The sequence below is a fragment of the Pavona decussata genome, unplaced genomic scaffold (assembly GCF_977016875.1).
Source record: "Pavona decussata unplaced genomic scaffold, jaPavDecu1.1 SCAFFOLD_133, whole genome shotgun sequence".
NCBI classification, from domain to species: Eukaryota; Metazoa; Cnidaria; class Anthozoa; order Scleractinia; family Agariciidae; genus Pavona; species Pavona decussata.
In genome coordinates, this window is record NW_028145546.1 from 3,624,263 (window position 1) to 3,651,213 (window position 26,951).

The 26,951-nt window shown below is 39.0% G+C and overlaps 2 protein-coding genes and 1 long non-coding RNA gene across 3 annotated transcripts in view; 1 reads left to right on the forward strand and 2 right to left on the reverse strand.

The window, feature by feature from the left end:
- On the reverse strand, positions 1-20,081 carry LOC146468294 (hemicentin-1-like). Its single transcript, XM_085125150.1, has 13 exons — positions 19,969-20,081; positions 17,437-17,631; positions 16,564-16,710; positions 16,041-16,334; positions 14,475-14,627; positions 13,398-13,571; positions 8,816-9,004; positions 6,464-6,664; positions 5,343-5,495; positions 3,945-4,259; positions 3,042-3,194; positions 2,089-2,265; positions 1-1,690 (listed from the first exon to the last, which is right to left on the reverse strand). The coding sequence occupies exons 1-13, from the start codon at positions 20,033-20,035 to the stop codon at positions 1,599-1,601; spliced, it is 2,310 nt and encodes a 769-aa protein (XP_084981276.1). The 5' UTR covers positions 20,036-20,081; the 3' UTR covers positions 1-1,598.
- Positions 5,813-26,951, forward strand: part of LOC146468295 (adenylate kinase isoenzyme 6-like) — a 26,042-nt gene continuing 4,903 nt past the window's right edge. Inside the window, exons 1-2 of the mRNA XM_085124982.1 lie at positions 5,813-5,929; positions 26,397-26,661. Of these exons, the coding sequence (XP_084981108.1) occupies positions 26,464-26,661 (198 nt within the window). The 5' untranslated portion in view covers positions 5,813-5,929; positions 26,397-26,463. The remainder of the gene's footprint in view (positions 5,930-26,396; positions 26,662-26,951) is intronic.
- Positions 22,467-25,600, reverse strand: LOC146468296 (uncharacterized). Its single transcript, XR_014867583.1, has 3 exons — positions 25,455-25,600; positions 23,775-23,835; positions 22,467-23,113 (listed from the first exon to the last, which is right to left on the reverse strand). It is a non-coding gene; the product is annotated as an uncharacterized LOC146468296 (long non-coding RNA).

Here is a 26,951-nt window from a genome sequence, read left to right on the forward strand (position 1 = left end):
TGTGCTTAAAACATAATTATTTTAATAATATTATTTCCCTTGACAAGTCTTTCCTAATTTAGTTAGTCTTCTAGACCTATGGCTTTTGAAGACGTTATAACAACTCACTACCTATATTTCTACTAACTTTTACACGCAGTGAAATATTCTTATATGATAACTATCTTTTTATCTAAAAATCAAGTTTTTTATATATATGCCTGTCAAGTATATCAATTAGCTGAATTAAAATACATTATCCTTTCTAAAAAATTTCGTCATTATCATCGTCATCATCATTGTAAGTATCATCGTCTTCAACATAATTATCATTATCATCATCACTGCAATTGCAATCATCGTCATTGTCATCGTCATCATCATCATCATCATCGTTGTCGTCGTCATCATTATTACTAATATTCTAATATGAAAATTATTGAACAGACAAATACATGTGGAAAAGTACATTTGTACGTCACTGACTCCCCGATGAAGAAGCTTTCAATGCAAAAGTGACGGGCCGAGGTCGTTGCTCATTGTACTTTGTAGATTGAGATTTTCTCGCTAATCTGCATGAGCATTTATGGAGGTACAAAAATGTGCAAAGTGGCCAACATCGGGGTATTCTCGGCTTGATTAATAATGAGGAGGGTAGAAAGGCTTTTTTTTGTTTTGAAAATACGGATATGCTTGGGGAACTTTTTGAGCTAGAAATTTCTGCGGAAAATTTTGGGCAAGAAACGTTTGGCAGGAATGTCTTTAAGGGTTGATAAAACTAGAGTCCTAGCGTCCTGAATTTTTGGCTAAGTTTTACGATGATAGCTCAAAGTACACTTGCGATGTTTCGGTTTTGTTAATATAAAGCAATATAAAGCCTTAACTGAATTATAATAAGGGACAATATGTGCTCGTTTGTGGTAATCCGGAACAAAACTTCATCGCTCCGCGTTTCGAAAGAATGACTGCCAAAGTGTGCCAAACGTTTGTTGAAAGATGCACGATGAATTAATACTCTGGTGGACATTTTAACTATCGCCCCATCGAGTGGGGGTTTTAAACTTATTTTTACGAGGAGAAAAGAAGGGACTTCGCGAGGTCACGTTTTGGGTCGTTGGACCTTTTTTGAGTGTAAACATTTTCCTGACTTCAGTCACAACCCTCCCCCTCCCCTCCCCAACAAAAATTAATAACGTACGAGGTAGCCCCTGTCTTACCCCTGTTTAGAGAGTTCGTGGTCCGCAGGGCACCTCTCCCTTGAGTAAACACTTACGCCATCGCAGTTTCTTAAAAATGTATCTACATACTAACAGTGAAGTCGTTTAATTCAACCGACGATATGGATAAATATAAATTTCGAAAAATGCTAGTTGAAATGTCAACAAAACGCGATTTTAGTACCATTCAGATTTTCTGGTTTCCGTTTAAAATGTCCGACGACTAATTGGTCACTTTTGCATGGATGTCCTTAATTGACATCACCTCTACATGGGAAAGGCTAGCTAACTAAATAAACGAACTAATAACTGATCAAGCATGCACAATTACAAGATTTCTCTCTCTTCGAAAGCAACACCGCAGATATCTTTCTTTTTCTCTGAGAATCAGTCGAGGCAAGCTCAGAAATGAAAACGGAACACAAAAAATGCCACCATGGTAAGAACAGCTCCCCAAGATGCCAATACCTTCGTACCATCCGATATAACATCATCTGGTGAAAACGAAAAAAAAAAGAATATTGACATGAAATGATTAACGTCAGCTGTTCTGTTGAAATCAAGGGGAAAGCTCTAGGAAAGAGGTTGTTTCAATTCTGATTGGTTCACCATTGTGCTGTTTGCGTCTGTTATGAATGGTCAGAGTAATTACTTTGGTTTTGATTTTACGACACTCAGTTGAAAACCTTATCAATTCGGACTGAATGTGCGAGTTCGAGTTTGGTGAAAAAGGTTACTGAGGGTAAAACGTTGCTAGTTCAGAGTACATAACCAGCATTTTCACCTTACATAGCGGTTGCGAAATATTGCGACTTTTTTAAAAGTTTTTCAGTGCCGAAAAGGTGGATCAGGAATGGATGAATTCATTTTGAAATTACAAATTCAAACCTACCTTCGAAAGTCACTGTAAGCTTCTGGCAAAGATCTTCCGCTGTGTTCGTGGAACAATTTGACGGCAGGCAGCAGTAGTAGTCCCCACTGTCGGTGCTGCTCAAGTTTGCGATGGACAGCAAATAAGGATCATACGTTCCATTGTGAGAAATCTTGTAACGTTTATCCGTCGAGGAATCTGGAATAAATTTGAATGCAAAGGAATGTTAATGGGGACTTGGTTTGACAAACCACCTTCTGTGCCGGAATGTTAAGTGAAAATTTATGGGAAGGGTTAACTGGAGATGTAAGCAAATATTAGATTATTTTGACAAAGGAATGCAACAGAATTGCTATAGTTTGCTTTCAGTAGAGCCGGGTGGAGCCATTTTTCACTTTTAATAACAAGCTTCTTCATTTTCTCAAGCGATTACGTGTAGAACCAAACTAGTGGTGACTCGATCTCAGGTTTTTTCCTCGGGCGGCACCGGTTTCGTGTTTGCATCAGTATGCGTCCACTGCCAGTGATTTGCATAATTACCTTGGCTTTGCATTGGTTTCAAGTCACTCCGCCATTAAAAACCATTTTATTCGGTGGTATTTTGTAGTTCTAATAGTAAAAATTTCACACTTAGAATTACTAAAATTGTATGGACTACAATAAAAAAAATGTTGGCTTCTACTGGTTGCTTACTGAACCAATCCGGTTAATATGGCGATACATGACGTTATCCATCTCTCCATGTTTGGATTTTGTCTTGGCATGCGATCACAGGTAATGATTAAGAAATTCAGTTTATAAACGGATGACATAAAATTACTATTGCCTTAATTTAACTGGAAGGTACTTGAAACAGCATGCCGTCGATAGGGCAACAAGAAAAAGTAAAAAAATTTAGACTTCGTTACCCTCCTTGAAAATCAGTACATTGATTAACAATTGAATGGACAAGGATATTTATTAATCAGTCTTACCGACACACGCAGTAACATTTTCGTCGTTTTCTTTCTTCACTTTCCACTCCACATTCAAAGGTATTGGGACACCTTGAGGACTGCATTGTAGTGTCAAGTTCTCTCCGATGTGAGCTTCGTTTTCTCCTTTAAGATGTTCAATCCATGGCGCGACTGGAAGGAAAGACACAGTCTCAATTCATTTATATAAGCGCCCGGCTGTTAACTCAAGTCAGGTTCTCATGCCAGATAATCATTTTTGGAGAAATGCGAGTTTAATGACAGTTGTTAGCTTTAGCTGGAGATATTGTTGGAATCATAGTTTCTCGAGTAAACTTTGAAAATCTTTAGAAGTCTACGGCCTGACAAAATAATACTCGGGCTTCTTTTTTTTTTGTGGGGGGGGGGGGGGGGGGTGAGGGAGAAAATGCTGGTTCCGTAAGAAGGTGCGCCATATACACACCAGTTATACAAACAGTGGCATCGTTCAGAAAGAATAAAAAAAACAGTCATCCCAAAAGCAATTGCGTTTTCCAGCGCACGGCATCCATGATACGTTTTCGTTTCAAGTTTAATCTCTTTCAGGACTTCGCCTAAAACTCAAGCGAATTGTGGATAAGATTTTGTTTCAAGTTTGTTCGCTACCAACCTCGTCCCCAGGGTCCTCTCGGTATAAATGGCGGTGAGAGAAGACGATAAAGAATAACAATATTGGTCGCGACCTTTAAAATAAACCAATAATGATCCTACCGCCATTTTGAAATAATTCCATTATCCAGTCTATTGGGGGAAAGGTGACTTAGGATATCTCTTCGCCGCCATTTTGAATAAGGAAGGAGATCAAGCTGGTTCTCTGCATTGTGTGACGTGTTTTGGGTTTTGGTTTCGAGATTAACCAAACGCAAATGCAATATGCTTACTCACTGTTGACAGTGGTGTCGTCTGACACATTGTACTCTGTAATTTGACGCACAAACACTACCAGCACACAAGTGTATTTCCCTGCATCTTTGACGCCCACGTTTCTTAAGACAAGCGCGTTGTGTTCTGCTAGGTTTTTATCTTGTACTGGTGTCGGTGCTGGTATATTCTGCACTAATTCGTCATCTTTGAACCACAACATCCTCCTCAGCTGGGTCGCTTGGCTTCCTTTGTCTGTTATGTTGCAATAAATTCTGCCCTCTTTACCATGTTGCAAGACTGTTACTTTAGAAGTAAGCAATTTGGGGATTTCATGGCCTGGAGAAAAATATGGAAATTTACTCATAGAAATCTTTGAAATGTTGTCCTTTTGTGTCGGGTGGATATGTTTCATCACGGTCACTATCAAAATATAAATTTATCAACTGAGAGCAACGTCTGTCCAGTGTAAGAATATACAGTGTTGTTAGTATGTAATGTTGTGTATATAAGTAGAGTGCAGTACGTAATGGTCTGTAAACTGACAATGTAGTAATGTACATTGTCAATACTTTTGTTTTTAAAATACCCCCCCCCCCCCCCTCTCCTCCCCTTCACTCACTTCGACTCTAGTGGCCCACACGGCTGGAGCTTAACCCGGTTTTTGAAGCCTTAATTAAGCAAAAAGACTTTTGTTCTTGGGCCATCGTAGCTTGATCAGAAATAAAATACAAACAGCGGTGATAAACATAGTAAACTTGCGCATTTTATATGGTTTTTTGCTCACCCCACCCTGGACGGGATGCATGTTGGTGATTCTGTTTATACATCTGAATGAAGAGAAACGATGTGGAGTAAATTTCTTGTCTAAGGAAACAACATGACTGAGTGCAAGGACTTGTACCTCCGACCCTTCGATTCTCCGATCGAAAAAAGTTCGGTTGAGATTCCGAGCCGTGCTAACCACTTCTGGCTGAGATTACCCCTACTTCAATAGCTAGAGGCTACTGTCATCTGGGGGTGATAACTAATCAGCCGCGAAAATTGTTGGGTAATTTACTGTTTAAAAAGTCAAAGATTCCCAATATCCGATGATACTCATACAAAACTGAGAAAATGGTCCACTTTTGCCACTATAACAAGAATACAGTTTACTTTTTATCGCCGAAAATGTACATACAATAACAAAAAGTTTTTAAATCTTCATCGGTTAAGTTAATGGTATGCCTTTCTGGTGATGGCATGCAAGCCAGTTTAACACTCTTAAATTTCCTTTTTTCGCTATTTTCATTTCCCAAGGTCGAATTTTCGCAATCCGTTAATGTTAAGTAAAAATACTCAAGATTGAAACCCATCGCTTCTTTTAATTAAGCTCTTACCGCCAAAAAATATAATAACTAAAGTGCCTCCAGATGTACTTACTTCCCATTACGTTGAGGTTAAAGCCGCGCTTCACTGGCTGAGGTTCTCCAACTGCGTAAGCATGACACTCGTATCTTCCCAAGGAGGATTGACTATCATCAGCCATTGTAACATTCCGGATGTGAAAAGTGACAAAAAGCTTGCGACCGTTTTCTGCAAATAAAGATACAACGTATAAAAGACTTTAAAAAAATATTGACTTTTATGATAATTTTATTTAAGTTAAAACGTCACAAAGCTCGTTTTGCCAGTACTGTGTTGGGTCTGAAAACGGCTTGGTATGGAAAGTGAGTGCAGGAGCGTATAACCCACAACCTCTATCACTCATACTAAGACTCGGGATCACTTTCGAATTCTCGAGTAGATTTATTTTTAGAGCGGATCTCGGGGACCTTTGACGCGTGTACACTTCAAATAACCAATCAAGAGCAATGACAATTAAATTGTCTTACGTCATACCTTTTAGGGGGAGAAGCAGTACTGAAAATAAACGATACTTTTGATGTAGAGGACGACACGTGCACTTGGTTAGTGGAGATGCACGTGCCAGACGTCACGTTGCGTCACGTTACTCTGGCACTGACAAGGTACTAAGCTAGTTGAAATAGATTGCCCTTTGCTGTTGTGTCAGCAAAGCAATCAGTTTGGTTTCTAAAAATCAAAGTACTGGGGAAACAGTTGACTTAAGGAATTAATATAGATAGAGGCTCGTAGTCATGGGTTCCTGCATATAGTTGTTCTGAAACAGGGTTTGGGCCATTAAAACCACATCATAGAATCTTGGGAGTACCCACATTTTCCCTCTAAGCCCCTCACCCCCCATAGGTTCCTGTGCGTATATAGTTGTTCTGTAATAGGTTTGGGGGTGGGGGGGGGGGGGGCAGCAAACCCCCATCAAATAATCTAGGGAGTTCCCTCAAGAGTTTGGAAGATTTGGACTCTTATCAATCTCACAGTGCATATTAAAATACGGATACAAACTCTGAGGGCATCTGAGGGCACGAGAGTCACCCATCGCTCAAACAGTTCATGAACAATGTAGAGTGCCGGGTTTGAACTCCTGCCCACCCCAGTCAGCACGTTCTGGACTGATTCAATCCCAATTGACAACACGTGCCTACCTTCTGTTTTGTTCGTGAAGTAAATGTTTTCATTTGCCGTTAAGTTGGTGTAGATAGCAAAATTGTCTTTTCTCACAAACTGAATACTCTCGGGGACCTTGATTCCTGACGAGTCATAAGCTACGCACGTGATTTGTGTTGAAGTGAACTCGGCTGGATAACCATTTTCAGGCGGAAAAGGTTCCACTATTGCAAATTTACCTGAAAAAAAGTGAAATAAATAGTGAGAACTCGGCAAGATTACCATGTTTTTCTTACAATGCGGAAAGATAACTGCGGAACATACACTCGCTCCACTAGTTAGTTGGCTCATCAGCTTAAGCCTGCCTGATTGCCACTTTGCTGTGTCACGGCGATTTTGATGGCGTCTTGTCAAAATTACTCCAGTATTAAGAATACGTATCCTTTCTCGTACGCAAAGTACTCATATAGCATCATGGGGTAGATTTTCTAATAAATTATTGAAGTAAGGACAGGCCTTAATAAGTTTACAGCGCTATGAATTTTGCATGACGCAACTGTGAGACTGAAAACGTTGGCCAATGATTACATTAAGTCACAATCCATTATAATCCTCATCAACTGCACTCAAAAACAATTAAATAGTGTACTAAGACTATTGGTAGCATGACTTTTGGAGTTCCTTCGGTATTTGTCTCGTTTATTTATAAGTTCGTTTTGCCAGTCTTGGCCATTGGACATTTTCGGGCCCAGTTGTGTTTCGGCCTAATATGTCTATTTTGGGATCTGTCAACTGAGCCTTGTTCGCATTTCCGCACTTACGAAAACACGAATGGAAACTAAAACTTGTTCACGTCCCCTTTCTTGTTGCTTGGCCTTTACGCGTTTTATTGTCGCGTTCTCCATTCTCAGGTTGTTTTTTCTCGTTCCCGCTAGTTGAGATTCCGCGTGGAACAGGCCAGCGCTATTGTGCATGCGTGTGAAAATAGATAGTGGGCCTAAAGAGAAAAAATAAATCGGCGCTTTAAGCTTGTCTTCTTACTATTTACAAATTCACAACTAAGTAACTCTATTTCGTTTTTCGACCAACAAAACTCAAACAGGGGAAACGCGATGTAATCTTGTGCCCATGCAGTGAAATCAGTGAGTCTGCACTCCTGATTGTACACACACTTCACTGACATGATTCTCTCGTGATCTGATCCGTAATCGAGAAGGTACAAGGTCCATTTGGTTTGCCTGCACCAGAAAATTTTAGACAAACAGTCCTGTCAGGCTTTCAGCGGACTTTTGCCGTAGACATGTACAATTTGAAAAATGTTACCGTCTAAACGACCGAAGCACCAGTCAAATTGAAACGGAAACTCTTATCTCTAGGGTATATGTAATAATCCCTTCTCTTTTGACATGTGTTTTTGTCGTTTTTGGCTCTAAAACAGTCAGCAATCATTAAAATTGACTTGTTGATTCTTGCTCCTCTTGATCTCTGAATGACAATAAACAAAAAGAAACTCGAGCCAAGAACAGTTTCACTTTCGGTTTTAGATAAACAGAGGGCATGAATGTTACCCAAGAAAGGGCATTTCACGTGATAAGTGTTCCAAAGGAAATTTTATACTACATATACCACCAGAGTGTCTTGTGTTTCATCCATAAAAACACTAAGCTAATTTCTATTGTGACATAAAAGGGTGCTGTGCCCCATTGTAATAAGTTGGTTCGGTGTAAAGGTCGCAGGCAAGTATCGTGTAGTAGTAGCATGTTTTCCAAAGGTTAATTGTCTTGATGAGCGACCAAATTCTCCGAACAAACTTCAAAAGAAATGTCCCCTTTTTGGTACTGAGAATTGGTGTCTTGATCTACTATCACCACGGGAAAAACACTCTTTCGTCAGTTCGGCCAAGTTGCCTCTGATCGAACAAGAAAGAGTCCAATCAAAGGGGAAAAGAATTGTAAAAGCCCTAAAGATAACTTGTTAACTTTGCTAGAATGATTAGATTTTGGCAAATAGACTAGAGTGATCGAAAACTCATCGAAAAAATGAACAATGTATCTTGTCCTTACACATACGCAGTTGCAACTGTATTTAGTACCCATTTTCATTTATCACATTTCAATTTTTGGGAACATCCTATACATTTCTTTCCTCTTTGAATTCGCGTTTATTTCAAAAATCTTTATAAATGAAAACGTTAAATTTATAGTTTTATGTGTTCCTTTCGCTACAAATCAGTGGAAGTTCAGCGAAGAAAAATTATTGTGACTTGTTCATGTGATGAAAAAAATTTGTCTGATCACGTAGTTTTCTTAACCGAGTTTCAGTTGTTCAAAGTGCAGGCAAAATCTGGTGAAGTATATACATATATTTATCTAAGTTTTACTAATACTCACCATTGGCAAAGCCAATTGCAGAAAATAAAGTAAGGAAAACGATCACGCCGCTAGAGAAAACCATCCTGGCGTCGGTTCCGATCCAAATGCTCGATTTGCAACTGGGGTTGTGCCGTGTTGTGAAATGTTTAGGCAAGCTGTTCTGAACGCTATAAATGATCTGCAAGGAGTGTCCGTTAAAGGCAGGACCTGTCAATCATGTTGCTCAAGAGTCCATCTGATTGGTTTAAGTTTCACACAGTCACATTGGTTCATACCAATCTAACAGCATCATCGCCTCGATGAAATCGCAAAATCGGTAGGCGAACTTGCAGATCCGGGCAAGGAACGCCGGTTGTCAGATAAAGTTTTCGCCAAATGTCAGTTATCAGTTGAACTGCTGGCCATTTGTCAATCATGTGAATATTAATAATTAACAAAGGATCTTTTGAGTAAAAATATTTTTGTACTATTTTTGATTTGTTTCCAAATAGAACTGACCGTACAAAACAACACCCAAAGCCGAAATAAACGTCAAAACCATCACAACCGTAAATCAAAACGCCTCCCCCTCCGTATGATGTAATTCTAGTTGCAGGGAGGGGTGGGACTTTTCTTACACAAGGTGAAGCTTATCCAAAGAAACATCAAGGCACAAGCGGGATCACGTATATCCACAAGCTTGAGATCAATCCCATACAAATATAATTTGCTTGGAACTATTGCAAAATGTGTTTCCCTGAATTTTCTGTCGACTGTGCCGATGAAATTCGAACGTTTCTAGAAGTTGCAATTTTCTGCGAACTACCTCGAGGCATTTCCGACTGTTTCCCGAAGTTCGGTCGAATGATTCAGATCAATTTTGCAAAATCTTTCAGAGATTATATGACGGTCATTCGAATCAGTGTTTTTGTCACGGTTCTTGGAGAATTTAACGAAACGTTTGTGACAGGTCGACTCGTCTAATAGCGTTGGCACTGATCAGTTTTTTTCTACTCATACCGAAAATAACACGAGAAAATGAGAAAACATTCTTCGTGTGAAACAGGCTATTTTAAACTTTGACCATCTATTCTAAGCTATGGTTCATGATGTTTTTTATATATATATTTAGTGGTGTGAATTGAGTAGAGTTTTTGAAGGATTTACCACGGTTCTGGGCTTTACCGACTCTGGGAGCAAGAAGATGGCAAACTTCTCTACCAAACTTTGCACCCATTGTGGCACCATAGGTTTTTTTTTCGGTCGGTCTTTGGCCGTCACCCTTTGAGCTTTTTGAAAAATAAAAATAAAATGGTAACGTAAAGCTTTGTTGAAGTGTTTATACAAAAGAGGTCAATGACCCTTGACAAACGAAAAATAAAACTCTTGTTATTATTGTACAAACCCTTGTTTTACCACTGTGTCTTCTCAACAAGCAGGTTCTACGGGTGATTTCTAATGACCTATGACGGCAACAAATTATAGATCGTTATAATGAGTTGCTACATAGGCTTAATTTAATAAGAAGTAGAAGACAAGAGGACATGTCAGTTCTTGTTTTCAAATGCCTAGCTGGCATGCTCCAGAGTAAAAAGCGTATTATTTCAGCCACGTTTTTCGACCACTTACAAGTCAAGACTGAGTGAGAAAGCCGCTATTCCTAAAGTAAAGAGTATCACTTTCGGTCTACAGTCTTTTAGAAATCAAACGGCCACTCTGTGGAATAGTTTGTCCGACAAGGCGAGGACTGTAGTTACAGTACGGTCCAGTACCTAGTTGCAAAAATTCGACACGATCCACGTGGCATAAATCTAGAAATCCGACAACCGATTTGTCAACAGTTACTTCCAAAATCACTATATATATTACCTTCTCGTGATCACTTCTAGATGACCTTATGTTTTCGTTGTTTTATTTTAATATCCCCTTCTTCTTTGAGCCAACCTCGAATAGCTCAAAAGCCACCTACGGGTCCCCAATTTTTTTCCAACTAATGTAAAAGTTGTTTTAGTCAATAATGTATTTGCTGATACAGCTTTTTCAATTAACAGTTGTCGGATCAAAGCATAAAGCTGTAAGACAAGACCTGAAGATTCTGTGGATTTTTTTATGAATACGTTCATCAAAATCAGCTATGCCTCGTCCGTCCAGTGAAGATATACGATGGCGAGCCATTTGGATGAAAGAAACGTTAGGATATCAAATGGATGAGGTGGCAGCCTCTTTGAAGATGTCTTTATAAGCTTTGACCCGACAACGTTAATTGAAATAGCTGTATATTGATTCTGGGAAAGTATAAGAGGCGAAAAAAGAGACAGACTTTAAAATTCATAGGGGTGCTAGTAAGATAAACACAATAAATGCTTTTAAATAAAAAGTAATAAAATGACAAAATGAATAATTGAAATTTAATTTATTGATTTACCTTTTACAAACTTCAGTTCAATCTACATATTTGTATTATATAAATGCTCTGAAATCGGTTTGTACTCCCAATAATTTAAATCCCTATTTAGCTGGTGTAGTATTTAGAGAACATTTTATAGAGACCCATTTTCAGCGATAAACAAATAACTTTTTATGAAGGCATGAATGACAAACACCCTTTCCGTTATCACGCTGAATATTAATAAACAAAATGCAGTATAAATACTTTTATTTAGTCAAGGGCGGATCCAGGATGTTTTGAAAGAGGAGGGTTGTCAGTTGGCAGAGCTTTTATGGGAGTCAGGTGGTGTACAACACCAAAAATGTTTGAAAAAGTAGGGTTCTATAAAAAGCAAATCTGATGTTTTGAATTCTTCATGGTGGCTGGGAGGTTGCATCCGGGGGAAACCGGCACTCCTTGAATTATTATTATTTTTTTTTTTTTTCTTTTTGCCGTATATCGCATGCTTCTCCAAACTCTGATGCAATTTCAGACGATAAGTATGTAATTTCTCCATACCTGTTTTTCAGGTCTGGTGTGATAGTGGTCTCTAACACACATATTGTACATATCCATTTTTAGACGTCTGTCCAATGTTGCTAAAATCTATACTTATGCTAGTAAGAGAATTACAATTAATGCTTTTAAATAAAAAGTAATAAAATGACAAAGTCAAGAATTAAAATTTAATTTCTGATTTACATTTTACAAACTTCAGTTCTACATATTTGTATTATATAAATGCTCTGAAATCGGTTTGCGGTCCCAATAATTTAAACCCCTATTTAGCTGGAGTAGTATTTAGAGAACATTTTATGGAGACCCATTTTCAGCAATAAACCAATAACTTTTTATGATCGAAGGCATGAATGACAAACACCTTTCCGTTTAACTTACGCTGAATATAAATAAACAAAATGCATCATAAATACTTTTATTTAGTCAAGGGCGGATCCAGGATGTTTTGAAAGAGGAGGGTTGTCAGTCGGCAGAGCTTTTATTGGAGTCAGGTGGTGTTAACACCAAAAATGTTTGAAAAAGTAGGGTTCTATAAAAAAGCAAATCTGATGTTTTGAATTCCTCATAGTGGCTGGGAGGTTGCATCCGGGGGATACCGACACTCCTTGAATTTTTTTTTTTTTTTTTTTGCCGTATATCGCATGCCTCTCCAAACCCTGATGCAATTTCAGACGATGAACATGTAATTTCTCCATACTTGTTTGTCAGGTCTGGTGTGATAGTGGTCTCTAACACACATATCCATTTTTAGACCTCTGTTCAATATTGCTAAAATCTATATATAATTAGGCCAAACCGGCTCATTGGTGTGGCACGTACATATGTAGTTGGTATAAGAGAGCACACCTCTAAGAGGTTGCAACCCTCTCCCGTTGGATCCCCCCTTGCTAATTTTTTTGTGTTTACTGAAAAATAAATAACCCCGACCCCGGCTGCTTTTGATTGAGATGGCAGAAAAAGATTGGAAAGTAATTAAACGTGTCAATCACAATTTTCTTTTTTCGTACATGCAAGGAAGAAAAAGCCGAGTCAACTTTGTCTTCTAATCACGGCGATTAACAGCCTGGCATCTACATGCTTAGAAACAATGCCAAAGGGAAAACCATCGCCAGCAACACTGTACTCGATACCACAACCATTGCACCACCCGTTGCAGCCGTTGCATTTGATGGATCTGTTTAAAAGAGGACGACAAGTTAAATATCTATAGCCGATCAATGACAAGTTTTTGTTCACCGAGTGGTGACAAGAAACTTCAAAATTCCAACTAAAATAAGCCCTCCACAAAGCAGTCCCTCTCCTCCGTTTCTAAAAATATAGTCCCTCAAATTTCATTAAGATGCAAAAATCTGTTCGATAATCCTCCCTCCTGCATATAAGCCGATGGAGTGCTGAAGCTGACTTAAAGGCTGTTCCGTTTTCAGTGGACTGTCAAAAGTATTTCGTAATTGCTTTAGTTAATTTGCTTTACTTCGCTCTGTAATTGGTTTTTCTAAGCAAAACTGGCGCCACTTTCTCAACTAACGAGAAACAAAACCAATTGCGACTTGTTCGCATGTGTTTTCCCGCCCTTGGAACCGGCTTCGAATTCCAACGGGTTCAATGCAATATTCGTTCTTAGCTAGAGTAATTACGACACTCAACTGAAAACGGTCTAGAGGCTGGGATGCTTACCAATCACAGTTAGTTGAAACCGCTGACAGCGACCATCGATGTTCGCAGAACAGTTTGATGGAAGACAGCAGTAGTAGTCTCCAGTGTCGTTGGTGGTCAAGTTTGTGATAGACAAGAGATAAGGCTCATATGTTCCATTGCGAGAAATTTTGTAACGTTCATCCCTTGAGGAATCTGCAAAAGACCAAGTGAAAATCAGTTATATTTACAATGCGCTTAAATTCTGAATTCTGAGAATAAACAGTAAAGGAGACATTTTTTTTGTCCAATTCCACGGCCCTGAACGGGCTATAACTAGCGCATGGGTTCCCCTAATTCGTGTAAGTCTGGCGCCAGTGTAGCATCATGAAAAGAGCTAATCAATCGTAGGGTTACCCGGCATCACCTTATTTTAAGCTTTCCAGTTATATACGACTCACTTGTAGCAATTTATATAACTTTTGTATCTCTTGGAAGGAAGTAAAGTCAGCAGTCCAAGGAAACAGCACGATGTGAGGGCCATCGAATCTAATCGAACATCTGACATAGCCTCGTTCCCAAGCCTCATCGCGATTATCGAGGGAGCCGAAAATAATGTTCGGAAGCTTGGGGCCGAACTCGATCATGCCGATATAGCGTGTCTTCTCGATCCTTTCAACGGGTGACGCCACATTCGAATTGGGACGAGCCGTGCTACTGACGCAGAAACCATTGCATAACCGCTCCTCCGAACTCTGTGAAGGAAAACTGTAATCTGCCATTTTCGACTTTGAAGTTCTTCGCGCATTTTGGAAGACAATAACATTGACTGTAAAGCAACAAGAGCGGATGAGCATCATCCTCTCTTGAAAGCAAAAAGTCCCAAATGCAAATTTGGTGGAAGCTGGCGAACTGGTAAGGAATTGAGTCTCCGTTTGCTGCATAAATTTTAAAATTTTAAAAACTTAATGGAAATATTAAAAACTCGAAATAATATTAATGACCACAGTGATAATGATTAAAAGTTTAGCTAAACTTAAAGGTAGTGAAGCGGAATAGAAATATTAAAAAAATTAAACTTTTAAATAAAGTTTTAAAGCATTTATTCAACCAACTTACCAATACACGCATCAACCATTCCTTTGTTTTCTTTCTTCACTTTCCATTCCACGTGTAAAGGGGAGCCTCTAGCACCACATTTCAAAGTTATGTTTTTTCGTATCATCCTAACATTAATACTGTTCTCCTCTTCATCTTCAAACCATGGCGCGACTGAAAATAGAAACACAACGCACACGTAGAATTGGTTAAATTAATTGAGATTTGTTCAGTCTTACTTCGCTCAAAAGAAAAAAAAAAACCTGTGGAGAATTGAGCCTAAGTATTTGGACGCATCCTTTGATTCAGCTGAGGCGTACGGCAAAACCGTGCGGGATAGTGGAATGGGATGGTTAAATGAAGGCCACTGTGGCTCGAAGAAAATGGAGCGAGCAAAAACGAGAAGGGACTTGGGAAGAGGCGGAAATTCGGGTGCTTCATCATGGCAGCTGATAACAGACAAACATTCTAATCACTCTAATGTAGCAGCGATACTGTCCCTTTAGAAAAGAGGAACACACAAGAGCGTAGCTGCCTGCCTGCTGTGACACCACCCCCTCAGCTACCACCAGGAAGAGTCTTAAATAAAATTAGCACAATGATTCAGCAACATATTACAGACTAAATTTTCGGGAACAAAGTGTGACTTTTAGAAAACGTGCTCCCAGGTCCAAGTAATTTCCACAAAAATAATCGATATTGAGGGCCAAACTCGAACTCAAACTACCCTAAGATGATTATTGAAATTATTACGTTGATTCACCTTTCAAACCGCACCGGTATCTCAGAGGTCATGGCTTCGAATAGGTCTTATCACCGCTTCTGAAAATTTCATGAATTGGAAAGTTTAGGCACTAGGAAAAGGATTTTACAGAAAATAACTGAGGAATGTAGCTGTGCTAGAAAGCATCTAGTTGGGTTTCGAAATTTTCATACATTTGTCTTTTAGCGAACCAGCCGTGAACTGCTACTAAAAATACTTCGCGGGAAAAAATACAGGGAAATGTATGGAAAGTTCAAAACACGACTGGACGCTTTCTGGCAAAGCTACATCCTTCCAATTTTTTTTTTTCTTAAAATTCTTTTCTTAGTGCCAAAAGTTTCCAATTCATGAATTTTTCATAAGCGATGTTTCATGAAAATTATTTTACAGCGGATTTCCATACAAAAACTGTTATTTCAAGACGTGATTGCCTACTCGTCAAAATGGCGTCGAAAACCGTGAAAAGGCCTATCCCGGTCAAGCCTGAATATTTTCAGCCTTCTTTTTTTTTTTTTGCAACTGCTTAAAATGCGTACGTAACTGTTATGGCCCCAGTTGTTCAAAGGCCGGATAACTTTATCCAGTGGATATGTCACTATCCGACAGTTTCAATCTGTGCAAAGATTTCAGTATTTCGTCGTGTACAAGCGAATATGCACACTTTAACTACAGTCTAGTTTAGGAGTGAACGAAAACCTTGGACAACGTTTAACGTGAAGTATATTTTAGACCCCGAATAGTGCCTTATCCAGCGGATAAAGTTATCCGGCCTTTGAACAACTGGGGCATGGTCATTTCTTAATTCAAATTGTAATTACACTTACCCCTTACAACAATGGTATCTCTGACACTGTATTTTCTGACACCACGAAGACGCATCTCTAGCACACAAGTGTAGTTCCCTCCATCTTTGAGGCTCACATTCTTTATTACAAGTGGATTGAGATCCATTTTGCTAAGATATTGTCTCTGCACCTCCTTGCCATCTTTTAACCATGACATCTTACCCAGAATGGACTCTTGGCTTCCTCTGTCTTTTATGTTGCAATAAAATCTGGCCTCGTCACCATGTTGTAGAGGATTAACTGTGGTGGCTACAACTTTGGGGATTTCCTTTCCTGAAGACATGAAATTAATTTATAGAGTTATGATAACCACATGTTTTCTGTGACCTTCACTGGAAGGAGGCAGATTTAGAGGGACGGGGCAGAGATATTAGCTAAAACTGCAGAAAAATATCTCTGCATAAGGAGTCACAGCTCTTAATCGAAGCGACTAAGGTCTAATTCTCATTAAAATGAAAAGGATATTATTTAACACAATTAAAGGTGAACTCAGTACACTTACTGTTAATGATCGTGACGCTAAAGCCAAACTTTTGAGGTGTAGAATCACCAATTGCGAAGGCGTGACACAGGTAACGTCCCAAAGAAGTGTCATCTTGCATCGTAGCATTTCGAATGTGAAAAGTAACAAAGAGTTTGCGTCCATTGTCTGAAAACAAAAACGATAACTGAATTCCTTTCAGGAAACAAAGAATCGGCTAAGGTGGAATACCGCGGAAATCTACTCATGTGTATGGAAATTCAATCAGTTTTATCTTTACGAGAGGAGGTCGGGAGGCAATCATCAGAGCCCACAAGCCGACCCTAAATAGAGACGGGGGAGATACAACCTTCCAGCGATCTGGACAAGGCTGGTCAGGTCACATGTCACTTGACCTGACCAAATCACTGTGAACAAAACTATAGCAGAGTCGAAAGCTTAGAATTTTACTTTCAATACTGTGTAGCGTCAGAAATAAATCACAAAGTCAACCAAAATTGTACATACCTACACAATTAACTATTCTGCTAAACGACAAGATTATCTCAGTTCTTATTTGAGGGGATTGGAGAGATGGGAAGAGTACATAGTCCTAACATCATAGTTTGTGCCGGACTCAACGAGTCCTGTCACAGTAAAATAGTTGTAATTATTTCCCTTCCATATACATTGCTAACACTCTGCTCCCTCTGCTGTACAACATGTGAACATCGTAGTCATGTCATTTCCCATAGCCCACGTTATGCTCGGCATTCAAAACAAAGTGGTTCCGTTGGATAAGCAACGTGAGATCCGACATCTGAGACTACCTCGCCATGAAATCGAGGCGACAACTGTCAGTATACTATTAATAACCACCTTAGCAGTATTCACTAAAATTGCCAAAATATTTACCTTCGGTTCTGTTTGTAAAGTAAATATTGTCATTAGCTGTGAGGTAAGTGACTGTACCAGACTTTTCCCTCACGAAGAGAATTTTCTCAGGAATTTTGACACCTGTGTGGTCAAAAGCTACACAAGTGACTTCTGCCGAAGTATGCTCCAATGGATACTGATTCTCTGGCCACGGTTGCTGCACTTGAAACGAACCTTCAAATAATCAAATAAGAATCATAAACAATTTTTCTGCGAAAGCGAAACTCTCTTCCCACTGTGAACTAGCAACACATCCTCTGAGAGTGGGGGTAGGAATGGAGGGGGTAGGGGTAGGGTACACTGAGGTGGCGCGTTGCTCGTGGAGAATTTTCGTAAGAGAAATCAAACTGTAATGCCGAATGTGAGTCGTCGGGGTTTTGCTCAGAGTTTTCTTTGAGGAATATCTTCTTGTAGGGCTGGTCTTTGGAGGGAGCTTACGTGAAGGTGCCGTCCAACGACTTTTTCACCCTTGCATTCAATAGAATAGCGAAATTTTAAACTTAAAAATTCTTAAGGGATGAAAAAAGTCGACTGTAAAACGAGAACGTAGCCATCTAGTCCAAGTGTTAGAAAGGATGGGAAAGACTGAGTAGGACTTTCTGTTGTCCTGCTCCACCAATAACAAACTAAGGAAGATATTTTTGTCCGTAGGGTACAATATTTTATTTCATGCATGCGTTTAAAAGAGGTAACATTTCGGTGAAGGCTGACGAGAAAGGGTTAGGCTTTGTCAACCAGACGGTGAAAATAACTATCAACTGAATAGTCCCTCTAAAAACCTACTATCATAATCACCATCTCTTTTGAGGGACAGTCATTATTAATACAGAACTAAACTGGAGTCAGTTTTCAGGACAAAGGCTTTATTTTGTGATACCGAAAAAGTTAACACTTACACGAGGCCTTTGCTTTTGAAGACGTGCCAGGACCGGTAGTTTTTATAAATAAAACAAAACCCACTCGACGAGCACGCGAGGCTCGCATGCAGATCACCAATCAAGTGGTCTTTCCGGTTTCTTCGCAAGAACTGAACGAGTAATGACACGAACATACACGGATAGTAAAGATGTTTTGAATTCCTGTGCTTTTTACCAAAATGTAAACAAACAAACAAACAAACAAACAAATTACCGAGAACTACGTCCACGCTTATTTGATGAAAATATTGAACTTATTCACGGTTCTTTAAACATCACTGATTGTACATTTTGGAAACTTTGTTCAAGGCTCAGTCGCGTGATGATGGCATCTTTATGCAGTGCGGTACATTAGCTTCAAGCTTCAGTCTCTGCAGGAGTTTCGTTAAGAATAACAGCCTTTTACCGATACCGGGATGTTTTGGTTGAATCTGCCAGTAATCATTTAACAAAAACGTTCAACAGTCAACCAAAGCCATTTGAATAAGTTAACCAAACCGCAACAGTCAGTCGATAGTAAAAGAATCTTATTTCTTCCCACTCGTCACCAGCCTTAGCGTGGTTTGGTTTTAGAGTAGTTTTCAGTCTTACAAACATAAGCTAGTCTTACAGAGGAGTCACAGTGTGCTTCATTTAACGATACTAAAGTGTCCGGCGCATAGTTCAGCGAAAGGTTGTCCTGCATATGTTAATCTGGTTTGACGATTTGTAGGCTAAATAGCTAAACACTAACTGAAGAACTTTGATGGATGTATATATGGATGTATGGATGTATTTATTTTTTATTTTTTATATACTGGATGTACTCCCAGCGTCTAAAACCTCACATTATATATATGAATATTTATAATAGGCAAAGACAGGAAGAATACCGTGAGCCTAGATCGACTGTTGGAAAAAAAAAAACCGGCATACAGTCGGTATTTCAGAAAGCATGCCTGATTTCATTGCGGCTCGGTCCATGGCTCAACAGACGTTTGCTAGCGCAGAGCTAGACATAAGTTCCAGTAGAGACTGTGCCCATTCTTTTTCAGAAAAGGAATTTTTCCACGCCGTGTACATTTTGGTCAATTTTTAACTCGAAAAGTTTGTTGTTATAACGACTATCGGGGAAAAAACCTTGCTAGAAATTAGAAACTTATAGATTCTGGTTTAAAAAATATACGGTGGATCATAAAGTTTAATTTACGCACTGAAATCGATACGCTAAATTAAGATTAAATTGGATAAAAAGCCTTTTGACAGCTGAAACTGAGCTGCATGTATAGTTTCATTTGTGTACATACACTGGGGTGGAGACACGTTTGTTCGAAAAGGGGAAAAGACAGCTTTCAAAAGAATATTAAGCTTATAAAAATTATACCCAAGAGAGCAAAATGTTCTATCCAAGGATAATAGAGTAATTAAAAACGAAAATCTCTTGATTATTTTCGAGACTAAAGAGCATAACCTTTCGTGAATTTTAAAAAAATTATTTTCGCACTGGAGGAACTCGATGATTAAAAAAAAAATGTTCTAGTTTTTCTCGAAATTAGAAAGGCAGTTTACTGTGGTCGTTATAGGATATAACTTGACGAAGCCGGTATGTACTTACCACTGGCAGAACCAACTGAGGAAAACAAAACCAGCAATATGATCAAGCCACCTAAAACCACAGCCATGATCTTGCCAACAGGAGTATCGAAATGCAGTGAATTCTTGTTTCTGTAAAATGTCGAAAAATTGAAAATGTTTACAAACCTCAAGAAAGTTATAAATGCCGGTGTTTTATTAATAGCCATAGTTTTATTGGCCTATCAATCATATTCACGTCACGGGTGTATTACATTGGTTTTTCATCACATAGTGATCACACCTCCTTCCACATGCTAGGCAACAACACATCCCAGAATCTTCTCAGCTGAACTTGGCTGATTTTTGCACGCTAACTGCATTGACTTTGCTGACTTTCATTTCAGAATAGGGGCCTGTTTCAGAATCATTGGTCCTCAGGCAGGATGCTGTTAAACAGAACTTTATCGGTTTAGAGAAATTTTAATAGTGTGTGTTGAGGGGGTGGAAAAGATTTTTACGTCTCCTTAGAGACCTGCGCGCGTGAAATGCATGGTTACATCATGAGGGAAGGTGGCGTCACTATTTGGCGTCAATACTCGGGACGGTAAGTGAGAAAAGGGAAACTATTTGTCTTGTTATTGTTTCAGTAGAATGGTGTTTGGGTCGATCTTCATAATAGGAAAGCGTTTTTGCAGCCTCTCACAGAGAAATTGAAAACAAAATTAAAACAGCAACGAAAAGGAGTGGAAACTCACCCCCTAAAGCTACATCTTCCCTGCATTTCCGATGCAAGCTTTCCACCGTCCGTATTTGGTAGCCTGCATAGCAAGCGTTTCCGTGGATTTTAAATCCCACTTTCCGCACAGCGAAACGGCGCACGAAACCCTAAGAAAACACTTGCTTAATAATTTTTAATACTTCTATTGTGTAGATTAACAAAAAACGTGATCAAATGCGCATTATAAAATGAATAAATCTAAAATAAGAATGAGATAATATAATAATATAATAACAGACATAAATATGGCAAGTAAATACTAAAAAACAACCTAATATAAAGAATAATATAATACATGCATCAGAAATACAAAGGTATACAAATAATAAGAGCTAAACAAAAGCAAAAGCAAGCTAAGATTAATTCAGTCCGACTAAAGGCCTGGCTAAACTAGGAAACATTGTCTCGGAAACACTGTTGTGAAGGCAAATGTTTCCCACTGTTAGCCGCGCGGGAAACATATGTTGCGGAAACAAATTTTGCTGCTCGGAACGGCAAGAAAATGTTTTTGCCTCAGGTCAAAAACATTTTTCAGTGCTGCCCGGACACAAATTTTGCTTCTGAAACATATTTTTTCCCAGTTTAGACACCGGGGAAGCAAAACATTTTGTTAGCTTCCCCCTAATTTAGCCACCACGAAAACATAACAAGAAACAATGTTTCCGCAACAATGTGTCCTAGTTTAGCCAGGCCTTAAGGAGTTGAAAATGCCTTGGTAAAAAATGCGCTTTAAGGTGACGTTTAAAAACCTCAATATCACTCTTGCTTCGCAGCTCTTCTGGGAGGGAGCTCTATAGTCTAGGAGCTGCGACAGCGAATGCCCTGTCACCTAGAGTCTTTTTTGTGATTGATTCCTTTCGTGATGCACAGCAGAAGTTGCTTCCCAGGCTAGCATTTAGAGTTTGTATGTTTCAGTGGCAGTGCTCATTTCTCTTGATAATATCGACTATTTCAAAATGCGATAGTATTCAGTCAATAGTTAACGCAAATTCATTGAAATAGCTTTTCAAAAAAATTCTCGTTGCAGGTTGTCATCCTCGTGATAATGGGGACCGGTAAATAGTTTTCACCTCTACAACTAACTGTCGAGAAATGCACTTATTCATCGACGCCATCTCCATCTGTCTAACCAAATGATTCTATAATCCTAAAATCCCTCATTCGTACCAAACTCTTCATAGTTTCTGGAGTAGGCAATAGGGAAAACTAGTAGTGGTAGTGTTTTACGAATCACACAAAACCTGCTTTCTGTTTCGAGATAAAGGAGCCTCATATCTATAGCGGTGTCAGATGTTATGTGATGGGGCCAATGTTTTTGTGACTCATGCATGGCAGACATTGTATTTGATTATTCATATTTTACCACTTTTACGGCAACAGATTAAGAACTTATTTTTATACAGCTGAGTTTAAAGCTACTTTCAGATAAAAAATGCTTTGCTGGTGTAAGCGAACTAAACGGCAATAACCTTTTTCTCTACCAATATGCCCATTTTGTTTTAATCATAATGAGAGTGTGATCGCCGGCAGTATATGCGCAATGATCTCAGGACCCATTAATAGAACGCCTCCTAATCACCGCAGAGCCTAACTTTAGGCAGCAGTTCATTGAGCCAATCACATCACAAGCTGATAGCATAACGAACCAATCAGATTTCGACACAAGCGAAGGTCGCCGGCGCCAGGCGAGGGAAAACGCAGGTTAGCATGTCAAGTGTACATGGTTGAGGAACAATCCTTGGAAGCCCTGGGAGGCGTACTCGGAGAATTGAGGATGTTTTCCTCACCTTTATTTAATCAGAGAGTGTATTGTAAATAAAAACGAAAGTAAACGAAAATTTGATTTCGATTCTTACCACAGTTTAATACGAAACATTAAAATTATCCCTTTGCATGGTTATTGATTTTCTTGGCTTACTAAAATACCAATTAACATAGTTTTGGTGATGAAAATTACGGGTAGAAGCATGCCTGATAACATAGTTTTGTTTACATATTTCATTACGTTCATAGCATAGTGAGGTTATAAGAGTTTACTGCTATTTTAAAAAGCCAATGACCTTGACTTATTCGCCAATTCTGTAAGCTCCAAAGAATGAGTGAGCACGTGACACCCACAGGTTGCTCTCATAATGCGTTTTTAAGCTGATGTAATCGCCTTCATGTAGATGAATTACTCCAGCCGTGAATAAAGTGCCATAGCCAGCGCTTCCTCCTAGCCCTGCTTGCATCAAGCCGAATGCAGCCCCGTTTACAGACAGAGCGACGCGGTTTTGGGCTGCACTGCTGTGGGGTTGGAAAAACACCTGGGCGTAGATGTAATAGAAACCGCACTTCTGTACTTTGAGCCGACCATTCTCATGAGTGAAACCTTGCATTGCTTTGTCGGCTTGAAACTCTGTGATTTCTGGGGAAACGAAATAATGTATGGAAGAAATATTACTCTTTTAATTTAAAGTGTTCATCTGTCCAAATATTATTGGTTCTATATATCACGTCAAAGAAACATAATATATTTCCGTAAATCCCAAATTGTGCCGTGCCCATTCGGAAATGGCTATTTTTTAGGAATTCAATGTACAGAGACAGAAGTACATTTACATTGTACAACTCGTGGGTTTTCTTTGGAATGGATGGCAACGGCAATGGTATGGCAATATAGTACTGTCTCTGGTAATGACAAATCTACCAGCACAATGTTTTGGCATACTTCAACCCTGCAAAAAAAGACCAGTGTTAAAATGTGTAAAGCACAGTTGTAGTTTTCCCCCGTGGTATATTGTCAGGTTTAATTTAGCTATTACTAAAATATTTTGTTTTAAAAACTGTCATGATTTGTCATAAGTTTTAAAAAAAATAGAAGGTACAGTGAAGTACTCATCAAACGAAGCCAGAGGATTATGATTAGGAGCCTCTATGTTTATTAAAACCTTGAGTCAACTGCCTTTCAAGAGTAGATTTATTTTGAACTCCAAGGCTTAGTGTGAGGGATAGACGCTCCTGAAGTAGGCCAATAATTAATTCTTTCAGTGTGGCTGCGAGACTGCCATAAATCAATTAATAGTTACCTGTATTTGCTTGGTAAACGCGATTTGTGCTTTAAGTCCCAGACAGCTGTCCTAAGATAATCTGGAGGTAAAAAGTTAAGAGTTTATTTCCTAATGTAATAGACAACTTGTTTCTCTGATCTCTGAAATTTCACATTTTGTAGATTCCCTTACCCTGATTCCCTGATCTAAAATCTATGAGTACTCAAAATTGCTACCAGTCACGACCAAGACGAAGAAGAAAGACAATGGATAAGACGCTCCTTCTTACGGTCCCCTCCTCAAGCCTTCCCCCCCCCCCCCCCACCCCCCCAAAAAAAAAAGAAAGAAAGATAAAGAAAAGAAATAAAGAAGGAAACACAGAAAGAGCAGAAAAGATTAAGCGTTGATGAAGGGAAGGAGTTCAAAAACTATTTAGTTCATAGGATTCTGGACTGCTCTATTTTTGGCAAGATAAATTGTGTAACACATGACCTACTGGTGATTCTTTGTTACGTTTGCATCAATCAACTATGTAAATTCAACCGACGTGCCTCAATACATGTACAGGTTACTACTATACTAAGGTATAGATATAGGTCACGGGGTCATCAAAAATATCTGAAGCCATTAATGCGATCTACTAAAACCTTTATGATTCATTTGACAAACATGAGGAAATGAAACCAGGCGTGCTTTAGTCGTTTAATACGAAAACTTTGATATTTTGTTTGTTTTATCCCACGGGAAAGTCATTCAGATAGTTTGCATGAACAGGCAACGATAACCGGCGTGGAACAAATCTAAAAATTTGGAAGGGGTGTTTGATCACATGAGGTGATCTATGCGGATAGGTCCTCTCAAATCTGTACGTCTCGTTCAATTCTTAAGAATAACTGGCCGGCCACACATGCACAAACCTAGACCGACTTCAACAGGCTTGAGTGTCAGCACAGTTAGCCATTCTCATACTTTGTTTTGATCGGTGTATCGTACGTTATGCCAGTTGTTCATGAGATTTGTCGGCCGATTGATATCAGCATTCTTCCTCACCCAGATGTTTGTTATCTTAGGGAACCGATCTCTTTTGAAGCTAAATATTAATAAGCATTTTGTTCTCCGGGCATTATTAGTATTATTTATCTCAAAGGCCGTTATGTTCCATCCCCTTCAAACAACCTTTCTGCGAGACTGGATATTGTTTGTTGATGATACTGTCACGAACATGATCTTAGTGATTTCAAGTCGCAATTTTCTGAGTAGTTTTTGCGCTCTTCAGTAGTTGTTGTTCGTTGTTGTCGAGTTATCTATAGTCGAGAAAAACGAGCGCCAGAACGTCATTACGAATTTTCATTTTGTTTTTCTATCATCGTCAACGATTCGAGATTTATTTGTACTTCGTCCAAGCTGATCGATTCAGTAAAGCATTATTTGTTCGAGCCAAACAATTATCTTAATGCAATGTGTATGGAAGATACAGTTAGAAAAATGAACTAAAAATGCAAAGAGATAAAATTCAACCAGTTATGAAGTAGCAAGCTGCCATGAACAACACTGATCCTGAAGCCATCCGTTAGATCAGCTTAGCTTTATTTTTTTTCGCAGACTGAAAATTATTACTCAACTTATTCAACTTACTCTATCTTACGGAATATAGACTAAGAACAAAATGGTTGAAAGTCCTGCCTTTGGGGTGTAATAGACAGTATACCACTGGCTTACCGATGCACGTGATACTTCAACCAAGAGTAAGAGAAAAACAGTTTGTCGCAGCATGATTCGGGCTGAGGGTTTCGAAGCCACAATGATGAAACGGTATACCTTTTGACTTGCTTGCAGGATTAGAAGTGTGAACTAGCAATGTGCAAGGGCACTTTAACGCCAGAAATTTGATTGGTTTAAATGCTTAAATGACAACACGTAGCAAATTCCCTGCAAAAGTGGATTTGGCCCAATGCCACGTGCATGGGAGTTTACCCGTCGAGTTTTATTAACCGTTTTAATTTACACTTCAAATACCTGCTCACCTTAATCAGTGCATTGGGAAAAAACAGTTACAGCTACAGCTGCACTTCTGAGCTCAATTGTTCAAACCCTGGTTAAGTGATGTAATCCTAGGTTAACATGAACTTTGATTCACGCTTAATAACTAGGTTTTTGTTCCTCAGTTTTTACTTAGGCTTTTAAAAACAGTTTTATTGAGCAAGATAAAAACCTTGATTTATTTTTATTCAGGGATTAGTGTTAAGCGGCTTTTGAACAACCAGGAGAATGATGTATCAGTGAGTACACAGCCTCACAGAGGCATACTCGGAAAAAGGAAATCCGAGTTTTCCCAATAGGAGTCGAACCATCTGATTATTAGTTTGAATGTCCTACCACTGAGCTCGTGGGAGCTAGGCCATTAAACTAGGTTCTTGTAACAGACATCTGTTCTTCTGAAAATGACGTATTATTAAGTGACACAGGCATACTCGGAAAAAAATCGGATTTTTTTTCGAGTATGCCTGTGTCACTTACTGAATGATACATCATTTTCATTTGTTTATCAGGCTTAAAATATTAATTTCCATCACATTTATTTCCATCTGTTCTTCTGTTGGTTTCAGTCTCACGGCCATCCCGCGGGACACCCCGTAACGTACACTGTGTTTAACGTTGCAGTGACGTCAGTCCTAAGAACAAACGCGGAAAAGACTGGGAATGAATAATAATAGGCACAGAATTCAAGATGGCGGACAAGATGGAGAGAACGCGACCAAACATTTTAGTGACTGGAACTCCAGGCACGGGGAAAACAGTGCTAGCGAATGAACTAGCACAGAGAACAGGGCTTACTTACGTCAACGTGGGTGATATGGCCAAAGAAAAAGACCTATATGAAGGATGGGACGAGGAATTCAACTGCCACGTGCTCGACGAAGACAGGGTAACGCAAACTTGATGTATAACCTTATATAATTAGGTATTTATTTACATATGTATCATGATCCCTACAGGTTTTCTATCGTGTGAATGTTCAGTGCAGGTCCTAAGAATGAAACTAAAAATGAAGTGCAGTTACAAGTGCAGGTGTAAATACAATAAGAAAGTCGTAAATGCTAAAGTTCATAAGTGTCCGAATTTTTGCCCTATTGTACGCCTCCCAGATTTTTTTTAACCTATCTTTTTCTCGACACGATCGAGCTAATTGAATAGTCTTAGTCCCTATCACGGGGA

Excerpts from the sequence above, each read along its gene's own strand:
- LOC146468294 (XM_085125150.1), bottom strand. The coding sequence starts at position 20,035 with ATGGCTGTGGTTTTAGGTGGCTTGATCATATTGCTGGTTTTGTTTTCC. Across the intron at positions 14,628-16,040 it reads AGATACCATTGTTGTAAGGG|TCGCGCCATGGTTTGAAGAT; the intron begins GTAAGTGTAATT and ends TTCTATTTTCAG. Across the intron at positions 5,496-6,463 it reads CTTCACGAACAAAACAGAAG|AAAACGGTCGCAAGCTTTTT; the intron begins GTAGGCACGTGT and ends CTTTATTTGCAG.